Source organism: Zootoca vivipara, chromosome 5 (genome assembly GCF_963506605.1).
Source record: "Zootoca vivipara chromosome 5, rZooViv1.1, whole genome shotgun sequence".
Lineage (NCBI taxonomy): Eukaryota > Metazoa > Chordata > Lepidosauria > Squamata > Lacertidae > Zootoca > Zootoca vivipara.
In genome coordinates, this window is record NC_083280.1 from 88728395 (window position 1) to 88744862 (window position 16468).

The 16468-nt window shown below is 44.7% G+C and overlaps 1 protein-coding gene across 4 annotated transcripts in view; it reads right to left on the reverse strand.

The window, feature by feature from the left end:
* WDFY4 (WDFY family member 4) overlaps positions 1–16468 on the reverse strand; it is a 173296-nt gene that overhangs the window by 151120 nt on the left and 5708 nt on the right. For all 4 annotated transcript variants that reach the window (XM_060275113.1, XM_060275114.1, XM_060275115.1 and 1 more), the window contains exons 3-10: positions 9082–9196; positions 7361–7470; positions 5659–5811; positions 5315–5504; positions 3964–4153; positions 2586–2746; positions 870–1322; positions 143–247 (exon numbers count right to left, since the gene is read on the reverse strand). In XM_060275113.1, the coding sequence (XP_060131096.1) occupies positions 143–247; positions 870–1322; positions 2586–2746; positions 3964–4153; positions 5315–5504; positions 5659–5811; positions 7361–7470; positions 9082–9196 (1477 nt within the window). The remainder of the gene's footprint in view (positions 1–142; positions 248–869; positions 1323–2585; positions 2747–3963; positions 4154–5314; positions 5505–5658; positions 5812–7360; positions 7471–9081; positions 9197–16468) is intronic.

A 16468-nucleotide genomic window follows, 5' to 3' on the forward strand; every position in this document is an offset into this window, starting at 1 on the left:
CTCCATTCGTAAGTAGAAACATTCATAAGTAGAGGTACCAGTTTGGGTCACTTCTCCGTAGTTGAATAACATGTCTCTTCTCCAGCCCCTGGGACACATAACCATAAACAGTGACCAACACCACTTCATGGCCTCCTCTTACCTGTGTTCCTAACAGATCCTCCTGTAAGAGCAGCCACCAGCTTCAGTGTCCTATTGGTGAGCTCTCTTTCCATCGCCTGATCCTGATACGCTGATTGGTTTCCACCTGGATTTAAAAAAAAACCAGACCGATTGCCTCAGCAACAACGCTTCTTGGGGACTTTTTAAAATCGAACAGGAAAACCAATTCCCGAAACGAAACAATGCCATCTCGCGAGGAAGTGGCAAGGGCTGTTGAAGCTCAACAGGTGAGCAACCAGGAAGTAGAGGAACGCCACTATCTGACTGAGGTGTAAAGGCAAAGGACCCCTGACCATTAAGTCCAGTCACAAACGACTCTGGGGTTGCGGCGCTCATCTCGCTTTACTGGCCAAGAGAGCCGACATTTGTCCGCAGACAGCTTTCCAGGTCATGTGGCCAGCATGACTAAGCCGCTTCTGGCACAACGGGACACCATGACGGAAACCAGAGCGCATGGAAACCCCGTTTACCGTCTGGCCACAGCAGTACCTATTTATCTACCTGCACTGGTGTGCTTTCAAATTGTTAGGTTGGCAGGAGCTGAGACAGAGCAACGGAAGCTCACCCCGTTGCAGGGATTCGAACCGCCAATCTTCTGATTGGCAGGCCCAAGAGGCTCAGTGGTTTAGAGCACAGCGCCACCTGCGTCCATGCTGCCTGGCTGAAATCACACTACATAGAGAGAGGTGTGGGTTAAGGCATTGTACCTTTCTTTCTCAATATCTTCGCCTCTTTGCGTAGTTGCGCAAGTAGCATTCCCAAGAGCCCCGAGTCTCTGAAGATATCTGTGAAGAGCAGGTCCCTCTGTGTGATGTTGTGGAGGCAGCGCAGAGCAAGCGAAGTGCACAACGGATCGGGACTCTCCTTGATCAATCCCTGAATATCCTTCAGGATCTCATGGGGGGTGTACGAGAGATCCAGCACCAAGGACTCCACCAACTGGAAGAACTGTCTCTGGACCAGCGTGGGCTTGCGAGGAATGATGCCCACAAACTGGGAAATGGGCTGCAGAGACCACTCCAGGAGGAAGAAGTTCATGGGGTTCCAGGTCCAAATATCTTTCAGGGACAGTAAGATGTGCCGGCAAAGCTCTGCGTTGCTGGATTTCCGGAAAAGGGACTCTAAGACCTGGAAGGCTTTCAAGTTTTTCACTGTATTTCCTGTGGAGGGAAAACAACAGCACCAGCAATGTCTCCACTATTCTCCCTGGGTGATCATTTGCAACCACTTCTTTTTTTAAATAAAAAGTCTCAACAGCCCTCTTCCTAAGGCATAATTGGGGAAAATCTAGCAAGCCTTGCTGTCATGTAAGTGCTAAGGAAATGAATGACGACGGTCCTGCTGCAATGTTTGGTATGCAGCATTTTCACTGCACTTAAACGAGAGGTCCTTCCATTGAGGAGGCCCACATTAGATGGGGATTCTCAAAGCATGGCCACTTCTGGTCCAAATGTTCAGAATTAAAACTGTTGCTGTTTGAAGGAACACACTTCTCTTTTTTGCATATAATTTTTATTTTCTGTTTTGCAATTTAAAATACCAATTTTTACACCATTAAAATATCATTGACTTCCCTTCTTCTCTTTCCATGGTTCATTTTACATATCATAAACCCCTGCATATTTTACAAAAACTATACCGTTCAGTATTCCAATATTGTATCCATCAAAACTTATTTTCACCGTTGAATTTATCTTAATGCTGCCAACATTTTCAGCTGTACACAATTATTTCCCCCATATTCATTAAACATTTTCCAATCTTCTTTAAATATATGTACTTCTTGTTCTCTTATTTTTCTATATGTTAAATCTGCAAGTTGTGCATATTCTGTCAACTTAAGTTGCCATTCATCTTTGGTTGGGACCTCGCTCGTTTTCCATTTTTGGGCTAACAAAACACGGGCCACAGTCATACATGAATAACTTTTTTGACACCTGGGAATTTCAGTCTGAATTATCCCCAACATAAAGGACTCTGGGTTTTTTTTGGGGGGGGGGTTAAAACATTTTTTTCAATTAATTATGGAAATGATCCATAATGAAGGAACACACTTCTGATATCTTTTTTTATGTTACTATTAGTTACTAATTTAATTTTTTATGTTACTATTAGTTACTAATTTAATTTTTTTATGTTACTATTAGTTACTAATTTAATTTACTAGTTTTTATGTTACTATTAGTTACTATTACTATTATGTTACTATTAGTAGTAACATAGTAAAATAGTAACTGTTATGTTACTATTTTTATGTTACTACTCTTGGCAGCCATGGGAGTGTTGAAAGCCTGATTTCTGCTCACTTTTTCACAGGCTGTGCTTAAATTCCTGGTTGCATGTCCCCCCCACAAATCATACCCTTTCACATTTTCATGCCATGCAGCCAGATTCCCTCACACCATTGGCCACATAATACATACCTGGAGAAGGGGACTGTTTAGCACTGAATTGCGGCAGCTGGGGAGGTGTAATATTGCCTGAAACCTTCAGTTCTGTTTTCCCGCAAACAGTCAGTTGTGCCAGGAAATCCAGCATTTCTTTAACACTGGCATCTTCTTTGCTGCTCAGCAGCCCTTCATATCTGGAAACACAGATGGAGAACTTAGTTATCACATCTGGAAACAGCAACTGGGCACATCATGGACCTCATGGCCTCTGCTGCAGTGCAGAATTCCCAAGTGCAAGAAGACACAAATGGGAACAGCTAAAGATACCCAAGGCTTAAATTAGGACTGACTAATTCAAGACCAGGGAGAAGATAATCAGACTAGCTATGACATCATGTTGTCCAGAGCCTTGTTTCCTCTGTAAACCTAACTGATCCCCATCCTTGGACAGAGGTGCAGATTGGAACACAATTCACCAGGGGGGGGATCTGGGAAGAGGGGCCTTTAATCACCCCTTTTGAACAATGAACAGCTGCTTAAATACAACTAGTCTGGCGCTCCTCCTGCCGTGATTTAAACAGTTCCCCCATACTCGTTGAAAAGAGTTAATAGCTGCCTACCCAAAATAAAAACGCAGAACCAGAACAAAATGGAACTCGTCAGATCTGCCCCTCTCTAGGTCAGGAATTTGGAAGAAGCAGACATGTTAGAAAACCCAGTAATCTGAATATTGGATTGGGGATCTTGGGTTCTCTGCCAAATACAGTATATCGTTTTGGTCTTTAAGGGACCAAAACGCAGCTCGGTATGGTGTAACAGAGACCCAACGATTAAATTTTAAACCCATGGTAGGAAATAAAGTGAAGTTAGGGCACAGGTCTGTGCTTTCATACATTCATAGAAATGTAGAGTTGGAAGGGGCTATGAGAATTATCTAGTCCAACTTCCTGCAATGCAGGAATCTTTCAACCAATGTGGGGCCCAAACCCACAACCTTGAGATTAAGAGTCTCATACTCTACCAACTGAGCTATTTGTCAGATGGAGCTATAAGGATCCACATCCAAGCACTTTAGGGGATTTTTGCCCCGACCTTTCCCTGAAAAAAACCCCTCTAGCTATTTACCACTGAACAGGAGCAAAACCCAACTCTGCGGAAAACACAAATTGCCATTAGTTTCTGCTCAGCGTTAAAGAGGTGGTTTTCCTAACAAAAGAGGTATGGCAAAAAATAAAAGCAGAGTTTGGACATGCACCAAGAAAGCGTGGACTTGTGGCTAGAAAGCATGAGTCCTAAGAAGCGTGCATTAATGAAACCAAGAGTCTTGTGACAAAATCCAATAGAATTACTCAACGAAAAAACACACAGTCATGACTCTGTGACAACCAACAGGCTGTATCAACAGACTTGCCTGAGAAACACTTTCAGCAGGAGCTGATAGCCCCCGTTGTTCTCAAACTCCAAAAGCAAGGCAGGAGAGATCAGGTATGAATCCCTCACAAAGCACAGGATGATGTTGACTGCTTCACATACATCACGAGGAGACAGGGAGTCAGCAAGCTTGGACAAATTCTGAACGGAAATTTTGATGCAATCCATAGCTAGAAATAATAATAAAAAAGCAAAACGGGAAAATATTAACTATGGAAGCTCAACACTTCAACTTTCAGTACCCTAGGGTATGTCCAATTACCTGCTATTGCATCACTTCTTTTGTTTGCCCTGAATTGCCTGAATCGCCTGCCAATTGATTTCATTTTTTCATTGGATGACTCATATATGATGACAGGGAGAAAGGCTTCTTTCTCTCCACTTTCTTTATGCTATGCATCATTTTATACACCTCTTTCATGTCCGCCATCCCTTACTGCTCTTCTCTCCCCCCCCCCCAAAAAAAAAAGTTAACAATGTCCAAATATATCCCTTCCTCATAGCGGAATTGTTCCAGCCCCCTGATCATTTGGGTTCCATTTTCCTACACTTTTTCAAGCTGTACAACATCCTTTTAGAGATACGGTGACCAAAACAATATGCCTGTTGCAACGTAGGCTTATGTAATGACATTACAATGATGGCAGTTTTATTTTCAGCCCCTTTGCTAATAATCCCTAGCGTATCATTAGGGCTGGACAATATATATCGTCCAAAATCGGTTTGACGTCCATATTGGCAATATATCACGAATCATGATGTGTGTCAGGGCTGATTTTGGACAATATATGGATGTATTGCCCAGCTCTAATATATCAATATATTGTTCAAAACCAGCTTCAAGTCCATACCATGATAAGCCAGCCAATGACTCTATATAGCTCCATCCTTATTGCAGACATTGTGATTTATTGGTATATTGTGATGTTTAGCTGCTGATATATTGCAAAGTTGAAAACCAGACATCAACTAGCCCAGGCATCCCCAAACTTCGGCCCTCCAGATGTTTTGGACTACAATTCCCATCTTCCCCGACCACTGGTCCTGTTAGCTAGGGATCAATGGAGTTGTAGGCCAAAACATCTGGAGGGCCGCAGTTTGGGGATGCCTGAACTAGCCCTACATATAATCTGCTTTCTTCACAGCTGCTGCACTCTGAGTCAGTGTTTTCAATGAAGTCTATGTGGGAGGTACCTGATGGGATCTCATTCACTTCTTAGCCCTGAGAATGAATCTTTGAACCCAAACAATGCCAATACAGATCCATGATATCTATGATGATCGCAGGTTGTCTCCATCTCATAAGTAGAGAAGAACATGATTCTTTTTACCTTGCAAGTATGAAATTGTGTTTCTGGACTGGGCCTTTGAAATTGTCCGGAGCACATGGCTTGTGGGGCCTTTCCAGGAAGGGCTACCTCGGTCCCAGAAGGAGGCTGTTGCTATGATTAGAGACTGAAGGTCAGTAGCCGTGAGAAGCTCCTCCACCCCTTGCTCTTCTGCATAAATGTTGAGCATCGTCTGGAAGTAAAGAACAACAACTGGAAGAATCAGGTGCTAATAGCCAAGCAGACCCTTCCCTGGGCTTACAAAAAGCAACAAACCACCTCCTACTTTGAAATACTTTCCCCATCTTGAGATGCTTAGATGCTCCATTTGCCTTTGATAGTCCTACCTGCACAAACATTTCCTGTGCCTGACGTTCAGCTTGACTCATCCCAGTCTTTCCACCGGCTTCCTCCAGGGGAAAGGCAAAGAAGAAATATAGGCACTGGAACAGGGCGACCGGTAGCCCAGATTTGATTATATTCCACCGGGTTCCTCGTTCCTGGATATGGGGAAGCAAAGCTGATTGCATTAACCCTCATTTAAGGGCTTCTATCCTTTCATGTATAGAAAACAGTCCCATGAGAAAAGTTGGAAAGAGTTATGTACACCTGGAGAAGAGAAGGATGAAGGAGATGGGTTCTTAGGCTGAGGCAGCAGATCAGCTAGTAAAAAAACTAGAATACGACAAGTGCCAGGGCTGGCCCAAGATGTTTCAGCACCTGAGGAGACCCCCAAAAAAGCCAATGCCCCCTCCCCACCAGAAAAGAAGGGGTATAACTGATTAGAGGGTGTTGTGAGGTGGAGATCTTAGTTCAAACTCAAACAGGGCTTGTCAGAGCCTAGGATAGCAGACACCACAGCTCAAGGAGCTAGCAGTGACCCTACTGCAGTGTTTCTCAACCTTTTTTGGGCCAAGGCACACTTATTCCATGAAAAAAATCACGAGGCACACCACCATTAAAAAAGTTTAAAAAAATTAACTCTGTGCCACCCTATATTGACTATATAATTATGACTGTAAGAAACACTTGCCAATTGCTGTGTTGGTTGCAATCTCCTGTAATAAGGCTTCACAAGCCGCTGATTTCTCTGCCAGCACAATCCTTTGCTCAGCAAGTTTCAGGTTGAGTTCATCCAGCCAGCTTCTTTAAGTTTGTCTAAAACCACCCTCCCGTGGTGGTGGCTGTTGAGAGCTGCGCTCGCTCCGCGTCGTGACCCGGCCGGCTTCCTTTCCGGTGGGTCAGCGCTGTGTATTGGCGGCCGCCAGGCACGTGACAATGCAAATCGCCTTTCTCGTCGCCGCACGTTGCGGCACACCAGCCAGCGTCTCGCGGCACACTAGTGCGCCGCGGAACAGCGGTTGAGAAATGCTGCCCTACTGGAGTATGGGGGGGGCACAGCTATCTTCATATTGAAGGTACTGGCCTAAATAAACAATGAAGATCACCCTCTCACTCTTCTTACCATCCTGCACTCTCTCCATGGCTGCGGCCCACTCTGTAAAAGCGTTCTGGTATGGAGAGCACTGGCCTGTGGGGTGGGGAAACGGCCATGGAGCCACCTTCCTGGCAGTGGTGATGGCTTACTTGAATGGGGCTGGCACAGCAGGATCGTGGCAGTTTGGGCAAACCAGCTCCACTGGTGTGCCCACACAGCCTCAGGGCTCATCTACACTCATGGGGAAAACTGGAGCAAACAGCAATTTGGGTTTCCCCGTATTGCTGTTTGCTGCAATTTAGCACGAAAGAGCAAGGCAAAGGGGGGAACCACCTGGACCTATACTTTCAAGGCATGAAATAAGCAGAAATCGGTTGGGTATGCAGAGACTTACCTTCTTCAGTTTTCAAACTTCGTCACAATAGGACCTTAAGAAACCAAACTTCCTTAAACTAATAGGTTTTGTGTCCCAGCTAATTTCAATATCATTGAAGTGGAAACAGCTCCACTTAGAACTGACTCAGGTAAGTGAACGGCACTCACAGGGTGCATCCATACCAACTGCTTAGAGCGGCAAGTCGGGGGCAGAGGAGGAAAATGTTTTATCTCACCATGTGATCAAGGGAAAGTAAGTAGACAGATCTCAGGAGCACATAACCATCAGCCGGCTCTTCTTCTTCCTTCCGTTGCAGAAATTGCCACACAGCCAGCTGGGCTTCTCCTGCCATTGCAGAGTGAAAAAAATACACAACATTGGGGTGGGGGGGAAACAGGAGAATGCTTAGGTTATTGAACAGATGCCTGCAATACTCTATTTTGCTCAAGAGTAGGGCTGCTAGAGAACATACTCTTCTCATCCTACTGTTTGTGTCTCTGTTACTTAGATTTCTGCCCCATCCTTCAAATACATAATCAGGGGGGGCTTCACAATAAAGCACCATAAAATATATAATACATAAAACAGCCTAAAAGCAGCAGCTCTTTACCAGTAGGTCTATAAAAGCCTTTGGTCATGGTTGGCACAGTCCTTTTTCTGGGCATCTCCTTTCTCCTCTGGCATGGCGAGCCTTAATCGTCGAAGGAAAACGCACCACCATCTTCCAGCTGTCACCCACAGTGGTCTGCTCTGTGCTTACCTTCCAAGTCCCGGACTGGAGAATCCAGGACCGGCAGCCGTGTGACACCGGAAGTTGCGTCGACGTAACTTCCGATGTCGCTTTGCCCTTCTATGGGCACCAAATATGGCCACCACCGGCTTCGAAAGTCGCTTCTACGCATGTCCGGAAGTGCATTGACGCAACTTCCGGTGTCGCTCTGCCCATCTATGGGCACCAAAAATGGCCGACACCGACACCGGAAGTCCCATCTACGCACTTCCGGACATGTGTAGATGCGACTTTTGAAGCCGCCGGCGGCCATTTTTGGTGCCCATAGAAGGGCAAATCAGAAAAAAATGGCCGCCGGCAGGAGAAAATAACGGAGAAAAATGGGAGACGAAGTGATACGGGGGACCACCGGGAAAAGGTAAGTAAAAACAGGGGTTTCCCAGGGAAAACGGGGTACTTGGCAGCTATGGCTGTGTGTATCCTCCCTCAGAGCTGACGTTCCTCCATCTTTATCCCTGCTGATCAGTCATCTTTCCCTGGAAGGGCCTCCCCTCCAAATTTCATTATGAACCAACACTCTGGCATGGGGATAAAGTCTCTGGGACGGAACCGAGCTTGGTATAAATGAGGTCCCGATTTCTGCGGGGTCTAACCAACATGGACCCATTTCGCCCAGGGAATATTAACCGGGCAGTAGCATAGCATGGGTTGCTAGCAGCGCCACAGTGCCAAACAGGCAGTGTAGGCACCACGCCTTTTAGGGGCCCCGTGACAACAGATCACAATAATATTGATTTACTCTTGAAAGAAAATTACAACCAAGCTTTCTTAGTTGAATATTACCCCACTAGAGCGCGGGGTGGGGGCTCCTCGAGATTTTGACTGCCTAGGGGCCTCCACAGGGTTGCCAGCACCCGGGGCCACAAGGAGCAGGGGGTGGCAGGGAGGGGAATGCATGGAGTACGCATGCGCATTCAACCGCATCGCCCAGGAGATCACAACTGCAGAGATAAGAAAAGCAGAGTTATTCCATTGTCTGGAGAGGTCACTTCCTGGCCCGCATGGAGAAGCCGTTTTCAACAGAGCCTAGTGACAGAAGCACACAGCTGTATTGAGGCAGCTCTGGGTGTTCCTAACAATTTTGTGCCCCGGACAGTCGTCCCCATGCTACGCCACTGTAACTCAGGTAACAGAAAGAAGAAGAAGCATTCTGAAGTCGGGTTCACCTGCAGGCTTCCCATTCAGCTTCTTCTTGATTTCTTTTGCCAGAAGCTTCGAAGTCTCGCTTGCTAAAAGGTGGGTGTTTGGAAAGCAGATGTTGCCAGCTGACTGATCCCAGGCCTAAAGGATATTTAAAAAAAAATAAGAATGGTGTGTGTGAAAAGTTTGAAAGTTGAAATTAACAACGCAAACTATAAGGAGGACTAAAGAAAACAGAAGAAGGAAGAAGGGAAGTCGATTAGTGGGGAATAAGGGGAAAAGGGGGAAGGTTTATATTTTATTTTCATGGTGTATCAATATAGGTAACATAATGTGATCTAAGCCTTCACTTGGTTTGGCAATGAGTGTAAACAATCGTGTTATAAGTTAAACAAGTGGAATGTAAAATGTAATTGGAAATGCAAGATGTTATATGTGCGTAATAAAATTAATAAAGATTATAATTTTTAAAAAATGGTGTGTGTGTCCATTTGGTATTAAATACACCGATTTTGCTTCCCAGGCATTAATTTCTATTGCTGCTTTCCTAGCAGTAACATGTTACATAACGTATATCACCAGCCTCCCAAATCTGCTACCAGATAATCTCGTGTGCCCTGTTCTGGCAGGCGCTGTCATATTAAGCACCCTATATTGTTTAGTTTTGCCTAGTAGACAAAAGGGGATAGGAAAGCAGAGGTGGCGGGGGGGTTAGTGGGGTGGGTGTCCCCATTTTTGCTTTGTAAGCAGCGAAGAAGAGAGATCAGGAGGAGGACTTCGAGCAGAGGGAAATGGCAAGGGAATAAACCAGTAGTGGTCCTTGTGGAAGGACAGACTTGGCAGGTTTTAAAGGATGGCACATAACAGAGACCGCAAAATAAAATAAAAACAAAAACGTAGTTGTATTTGCATCATACCTTTATGGACATTCAGCACGGGATACAACACAATTTACTTTGTATGGTGAACTTAGGTTCCCCTGGAACACTTGGTCATGCAATTGTAACAAATATATCACATTTCCCCTCTGAATCATGTGGTTGTGAGTCAGAATGACTAAGGAGGCCCTGTAAATTCTAATACTTTCCTTCGGTGGGGAACTGATGGACAGGGGAAGAAGAAAAATGTTAAGACATCTGGGTATATTTTGAAATAGTCACTCGCCTTCATCAGAATCACATTGCAGGGGAACTTTCTGTGGTATTGGCTAAAATTCCCATATTGCATGAAAACGTGGGCGTAAGTTAATTTCCCAAACAGAGGCCATTGCAGGGTTTAAAGGGCAGAGCTGGAGCCCACTAAGGAAAACAGTCCTGTGATTATGTTTATATATTATTTTCTGATAGGTTCTGCCCTCCTCCTCCTCCACCGCTTCCCTCTCCCAATTAACCTCCTTATCTGCAAGCTATGGCACAGACTTTGGGGAGGAAGTCTGTCATCCTCTCTTCTCCCAATTAACATCCGTCTCCAGGGTTCATCCACATTTCTGCTTGCCATGACACCTTCCCCCGGGGAAACCTGCTATTTACCACTGAATCAGAGCAAATGTCAGTCGGGTTCCCCACAAATTGATGTTTGCTCCAGTTCAGCAGAGAGGAGCGGGTTTTCCTGGAGAAAGCAGTGGGGCAAATGGGAAACCACTTGGACCTATGCCCGGAGAGCCTGGGACAAGTGAAAAACCACTCAGACCCGTGCTTTATAGGTGTGGGGGAAACGACATGTGGACAAGCACTCTGTGCTGGGAGGGAGCACAGAGAAAGGAAAATAAATGGTCTGGGCTCAAGAAGAGGGAGGGGACAATGAGGTGGCCTTTGGTTTTTCTCAAGCCAGTCCAAGGAGGCAAGAACAAGAAATGACTGGAGGAGACTGACATGAGGAGAAACTGGAGGGGAGAGGGGGGAGGGGAGAGGGGAGAGTCCGGACTGGAGGATATAGAATCATAGAGTTGGAAGAGACCACAAGGGCCATCCAGTCCAACCCCCTGCCAAGCAGGAAACACCATCAAAGCATTCTTGACATATGCCTGTCAAGCCTCTCCTTAAAGACCTCCAAAGAAAGAGACTCCACCACACTCCTTGGTAAAAAAAATTCCACTGTCAAACAGCTCTTACTGTCAGGAAGTTCTTCCTAATGTTTAGGTGGAATCTTCTTTCTTGTAGTTTGAATCCATTGCTCCGTGTCCGCTTCTCTGGAGCAGCAGAAAACAATCTTTCTCCCTCCTCTATATGACATCCCTTTATATATTTGAACATGGCTATCATATCACCCCTTAACCTTCTCTTCTCCAGGCTAAACATACCCAGCTCCCTAAGCCGTTCCTCATAAGGCATTGTTTTCAGGCCTTTGACCATTTGGTTGCCTCCTCTGGACACGTTCCAGCTTGTCAGTATCCTTCTTGAACTGTGGTGCCCAGAACTGGACACAGTACTCCAGGTGAGGTCTGACCAGAGCAGAACAGTGGTACTGTTACTTCCCTAGATCTAGATGCTATACTCCTATTGATGCAGCCCAGAATTGCATTGGATTTTTTAGCTGCTGCATCACACTGTTGACTCATGTCAAGTTTGTGGTCTACCAAGACTCCTAGATCCTTTTCACATGTACTGCTCTCAGGCCAGGTGTCTCCCATCCTGTATTTGTGCCTTTTCATATATTTTTTGCCCAAGTGTAGTACTTTACATTTCTCCTTGTTAAAATTCATCTTGTTTGCTTTGGCCCAGTTGTCTAATCTGTTAAGGTCATTTTGAAGTGTGATCCTGTCCTCTGGCGTATTAGCCACCTCTCCCAATTTGGTGTCATCTGCAAACTTGCTCAGGATGCCCTCAAGCCCATCATCCAAGTCATTGATAAAGATATTGAATAAGACTGGGCCCAAGACAGAACCCTGTGGCACCCCACTAGTCACTACTCTCCAGGATGAGGAGGAGCCATTGATATATTTTATGTTAGTTGAAGTGGAGTGGAGAGATGGATAATTTCTGAGGGAAGCAAGTGTGGTAGGGTCTGCCTCGGAGGCTGAAGAAAATACAATGTTTGACTGGAAAGTTCCCAATCCCATTTGAAGGTAGGGGGGTTCTAATCAGAAGTCCCAGTAATGGGCATAGGAAATTACTGGCTATGTCAGTTTGCATTTATGGATGCAGAAAGTATTGATGTGATGCACAGAGATTTTTCTATTCTACTTAATTCAAGAGGGTTCTGGAAGCTTCTCTGTGTGAAAGAAACAAGCAGAAGGTCCATGATGTTTGGGTTATTCCTTCAGAGAAGCTGAGTACAGCTGGCTTAAACGGGTTCTGTTATCTCTTCTGTCAAGGTCATGCCATAACGTCCTCCCATCAGATGTCAAGGAAATAAACAACTATCTGACTTTTAGAAGACATCTGGAGGCAACCCTGTTTAGGGAAGTTTTTAATGACTGATGTTTTAATGTATTTTTAATATTTTGTTGGAAGCTGCCCAGAGTGGCTGGGGAAACCCAGCCAGATGGGCGGGTATAATTTATTATTGTTATTGTTATTGTTAAAGTAAGGCAGAGGGAGCCTGGGTTTCACTTTCTCTTTCTATCTCTTTTCATTGTGTGGTGTTCTGCACATAGTATTAAGGTTTAGACTTATTATAAGTTATTGTAAGTTTAAGTTAAGTCTGCTGCAACTGGATTTCTTATGGACAGGGCCAATCCTGAATGTATTGGATTTGTGACCATTATGCTCATTTGCCTTCAGTTTCAGTCAAGCTCTGCTGAATGAAATACAATTGCCTCTGGTCTATTTTTGGGGAATCCTGCAAGATGTTTAAGTTTTTACTCTGCTAACTACCGGTATACGTCGGAGTTCTACTCTGAATCATATCGAGTAGGATTCCATGACAGGACATAGGGGGAAAATGATGGTGGCGTGTACAGTGTGTTTAGGGAAAATGAAAGGGTTTTCCAAACTAAAATCTGGATTGAAGGCGGAGCTATATTGATTCACAAAAGGGGCTTCTGCTAGCCCCGTAGTATTTCTGGCTCCCAGAACACAGAGCTTGGGGAAATAAATTGTGTCTGTGTTTCAGTCAGAATCATTGATTACAAGTTGGAAGGGACTCTGAAGACAGTCTTATATCCAACCCCCTGCAATGCAGGAATATGCAACTGGCCCTTATGGGAATCGAACCTGCAACCTCAGAGTTCTCAGCGCCGCTCTCTAACCAATGGAGCCATCCAGCTGAACAAGTTTGGAAGGTTCTGTTCCTGGTGTGAAAAAGGAGGATCCTTTTGTCCTCCAGTGGCCAACAACTCCCATCGCTTCTGACATCTTATACACAAAGCTTGGGGAATAAATTTTGTGTCTCTGCTTCTGTTTCAAGCAAAGGCTGGCAAGGTTAAACTGCCTTGTGCTGCTGCCCCCAAGCCCTGCTAATATTCCAGACAGGTAGACCTGAACAGGTGATCTCAGATGTGGATGTTCATGCCAGATATTCCCGTGAACTCTTAAAATGTCTCATCTTTGTTTGTTTGTTTTCCCTAAACACCTTCAAGAGTAGCTAATAATATAGTCCCCTTCATGGATCAATGCCTTGTCGTGGCGAAGGGGCTTGAATAACTCAGAGAAGCTATGAGCTATGCCATGCAGGGCCACCCAAGATGGACAGGTCATAGTGGAGAGTTTTGACTAAACGTGATTCACCTGGAGAAGGAACTGGCAAGCCACTCCAGTATCCCTGCCAAGAAAACTCCATGGACAAAGACAACAGGCATATAAAAGTTATGACGCTGGAAGATGAGCCCCTCAGGTCGGAAGGCGTCCAACATGCTACTGAGGAAGAGCGGAGGACAAGTACAAGTAGATTCAGAGCTGATGAAGCGGCTGGGCCAAAGCCGAAAGGACGCTCAGTTGCGGATATGCCTGGAAGCGAAAGGAAAGTCCGATGCTGTAAAGAAAAATATTGCATAGGAACCTGGAATGTAAGAACCATGAGTGGAGGTAAGCTGGATGTGGTCAAAAATGAGATGACAAGAATAAATATCGACATCCTGGGCATCTGTGAACTAAAATGGAAGGGAATGGGCGAATTCAGTTCGGATGACTATCATATCTACTACTGTGGGCAAGAATCCTGTAGCAGAAATGGAGTGGCCCTCATAGTCAACAAAAGAGTGGCAAAAGCTGTAATGGGATGCAATCTCAAAAATGACAGAATGATCTCGATACGAATCCAAGGCAGACCTTTTAACATCACAGTAATCCAAGTTTATGCACCAACTACCGGTGCTGAAGAAAGTGAAATTGACCAATTCTATGAAGACCTACAACACCTTCTAGAAATGACACCAAAGAAGGATGTTCTTCTCATTACAGGGGACTGGAATGCTAAAGTAGGGAATCAAGAGATAAAAGGAACAACTGGCAAGTTTGGCCTTGGAGTTCAAAATGAAGCAGGGCAAAGGCTAATAGAGTTCTGTCAAGAGAACAAGCTGGTCATCACAAACACTCTCTTCCAACAACACAAGAGACGACTCTACACATGGATATCACCAAATGGACAGCATCGAAATCAGATTGATTATATTCTCTGCAGCCAAAGATGGAGAAGCTCTATACAGTCAGCAAAAACAAGACCTGGAGCTGACTGTAACTCAGATCATCAGCTTCTTATAGCAAAATTCCAGGTTAAACTGAAGAAAGTAGGAAAAACCACTGGGCCAGTAAGATACAATCTGAATCAAATCCCTTATGAATACACAGTGGAAGTGAGGAACAGGTTTAAGGATTTAGATTTGGTGGACAGAGTGCCTGAAGAACTATGGATGGAGGCTCGTAACATTATACAGGAGGCAGCAATGAAAACCATCCCAAGGAAAAGGAAATGCAAGAAAGCAAAATGGCTGTCCAACGAGGCCTTACAAATAGCGGAGGAGAGGAGGCAAGCAAAATGCAAGGGAGATAGGGAAAGATACAGGAAACTGAATGCAGATTTCCAAAAAACAGCAAGGAGAGACAAGAGGGTCTTCTTAAATGAGCAATGCAAAGAAATAGAGGAAAACAATAGAATGGGGAAAACCAGAGATCTGTTCAAGAAAATTGGAGATATGAAAGGAACATTTCGTACAAAGATTACCATAATCAAGGACAAAAGTGGTAAGGACCTAACAGAAGCAGAAGACATCAAGAAGAGGTGGCAAGAATACACAGAGGAATTATACCAGAAAGATATGGAGGTCTCGTACACCCCAGGTATTGTGGTTGCTGACCTTGAGCCAGACATCTTGGAGAGTGAAGTCAAATGGGCCTTAGAAAGCATTGCTAATAACAAGGCCAGTGGAAGTGATGATATTCCAGCTGAACTGTTTAAAACTTTAAAAGATGATGCTGTTAAGGTGCTACACCCAATATGCCAGCAAGTTTGGAAAACTCAGCAATGGCCAGAGGATTGGAGAAGATCAGTCTACATCCCAATTCCAAAGAAGGGCAGTGCCAAAGAATGCTGCAACTACCGCACAATTGCGCTCATTTCACACGCTAGCAAGGTTATGCTTAAAATTCTACAAGGCAGGCTTAGGCAGTATGTGGACCGAGAACTCCCAGAAGTGCAAGCTGGATTTCGAAAGGGCAGAGGAACCAGAGACCAAATAGCAAACATGCGCTGGATTATGGAGAAAGCTAGAGAGTTCCAGAAAAACATCTACTTCTGCTTCATTGACTATGCAAAAGCCTTTGACTGTGTCGACCACAGCAAACTATGGCAAGTTCTTAAAGAAATGGGAGTGCCTGATCACCTCATCTGCCTCCTGAGAAATCTCTATGTGGGACAAGAAGCTACAGTTAGAACTGGATATGGAACAACTGAGTGGTTCAAAATTGGGAAAGGAGTACGACAAGGTTGTATATTGTCTCCCTGCTTATTTAACTTATATGCAGAATTCATCATGCGAAAGGCTGGACTAGATGAATCCCAAGCCGGAATTAAGATTGCTGGAAGAAATATCAACAACCTCAGATATGCAGATGACACAACCTTGATGGCAGAAAGCGAGGAGGAATTAAAGAACCTTTTAATGAGGGTGAAAGAGGAGAGCGCAAAATATGGTCTGAAGCTCAACATCAAAAAAACCAAGATCATGGCCACTGGTCCCATCACCTCCTGGCAAATAGAAGGGGAAGAAATGGAGGCAGTGAGAGATTTTACTTTCTTGGGCTCCTTGATCACTGCAGATGGTGACAGCAGTCACGAAATTAAAAGACGCCTGCTTCTTGGGAGAAAAGCAATGACAAACCTAGACAGCATCTTAAAAAGCAGAGACATCACCTTGCCGACAAAGGTCCGTATAGTTAAAGCTATGGTTTTCCCAGTAGTGATGTATGGAAGTGAGAGCTGGACCATAAAGAAGGCTGATCGCCGAAGAATTGATGCTTTTGAATTATGGTGCTGGAG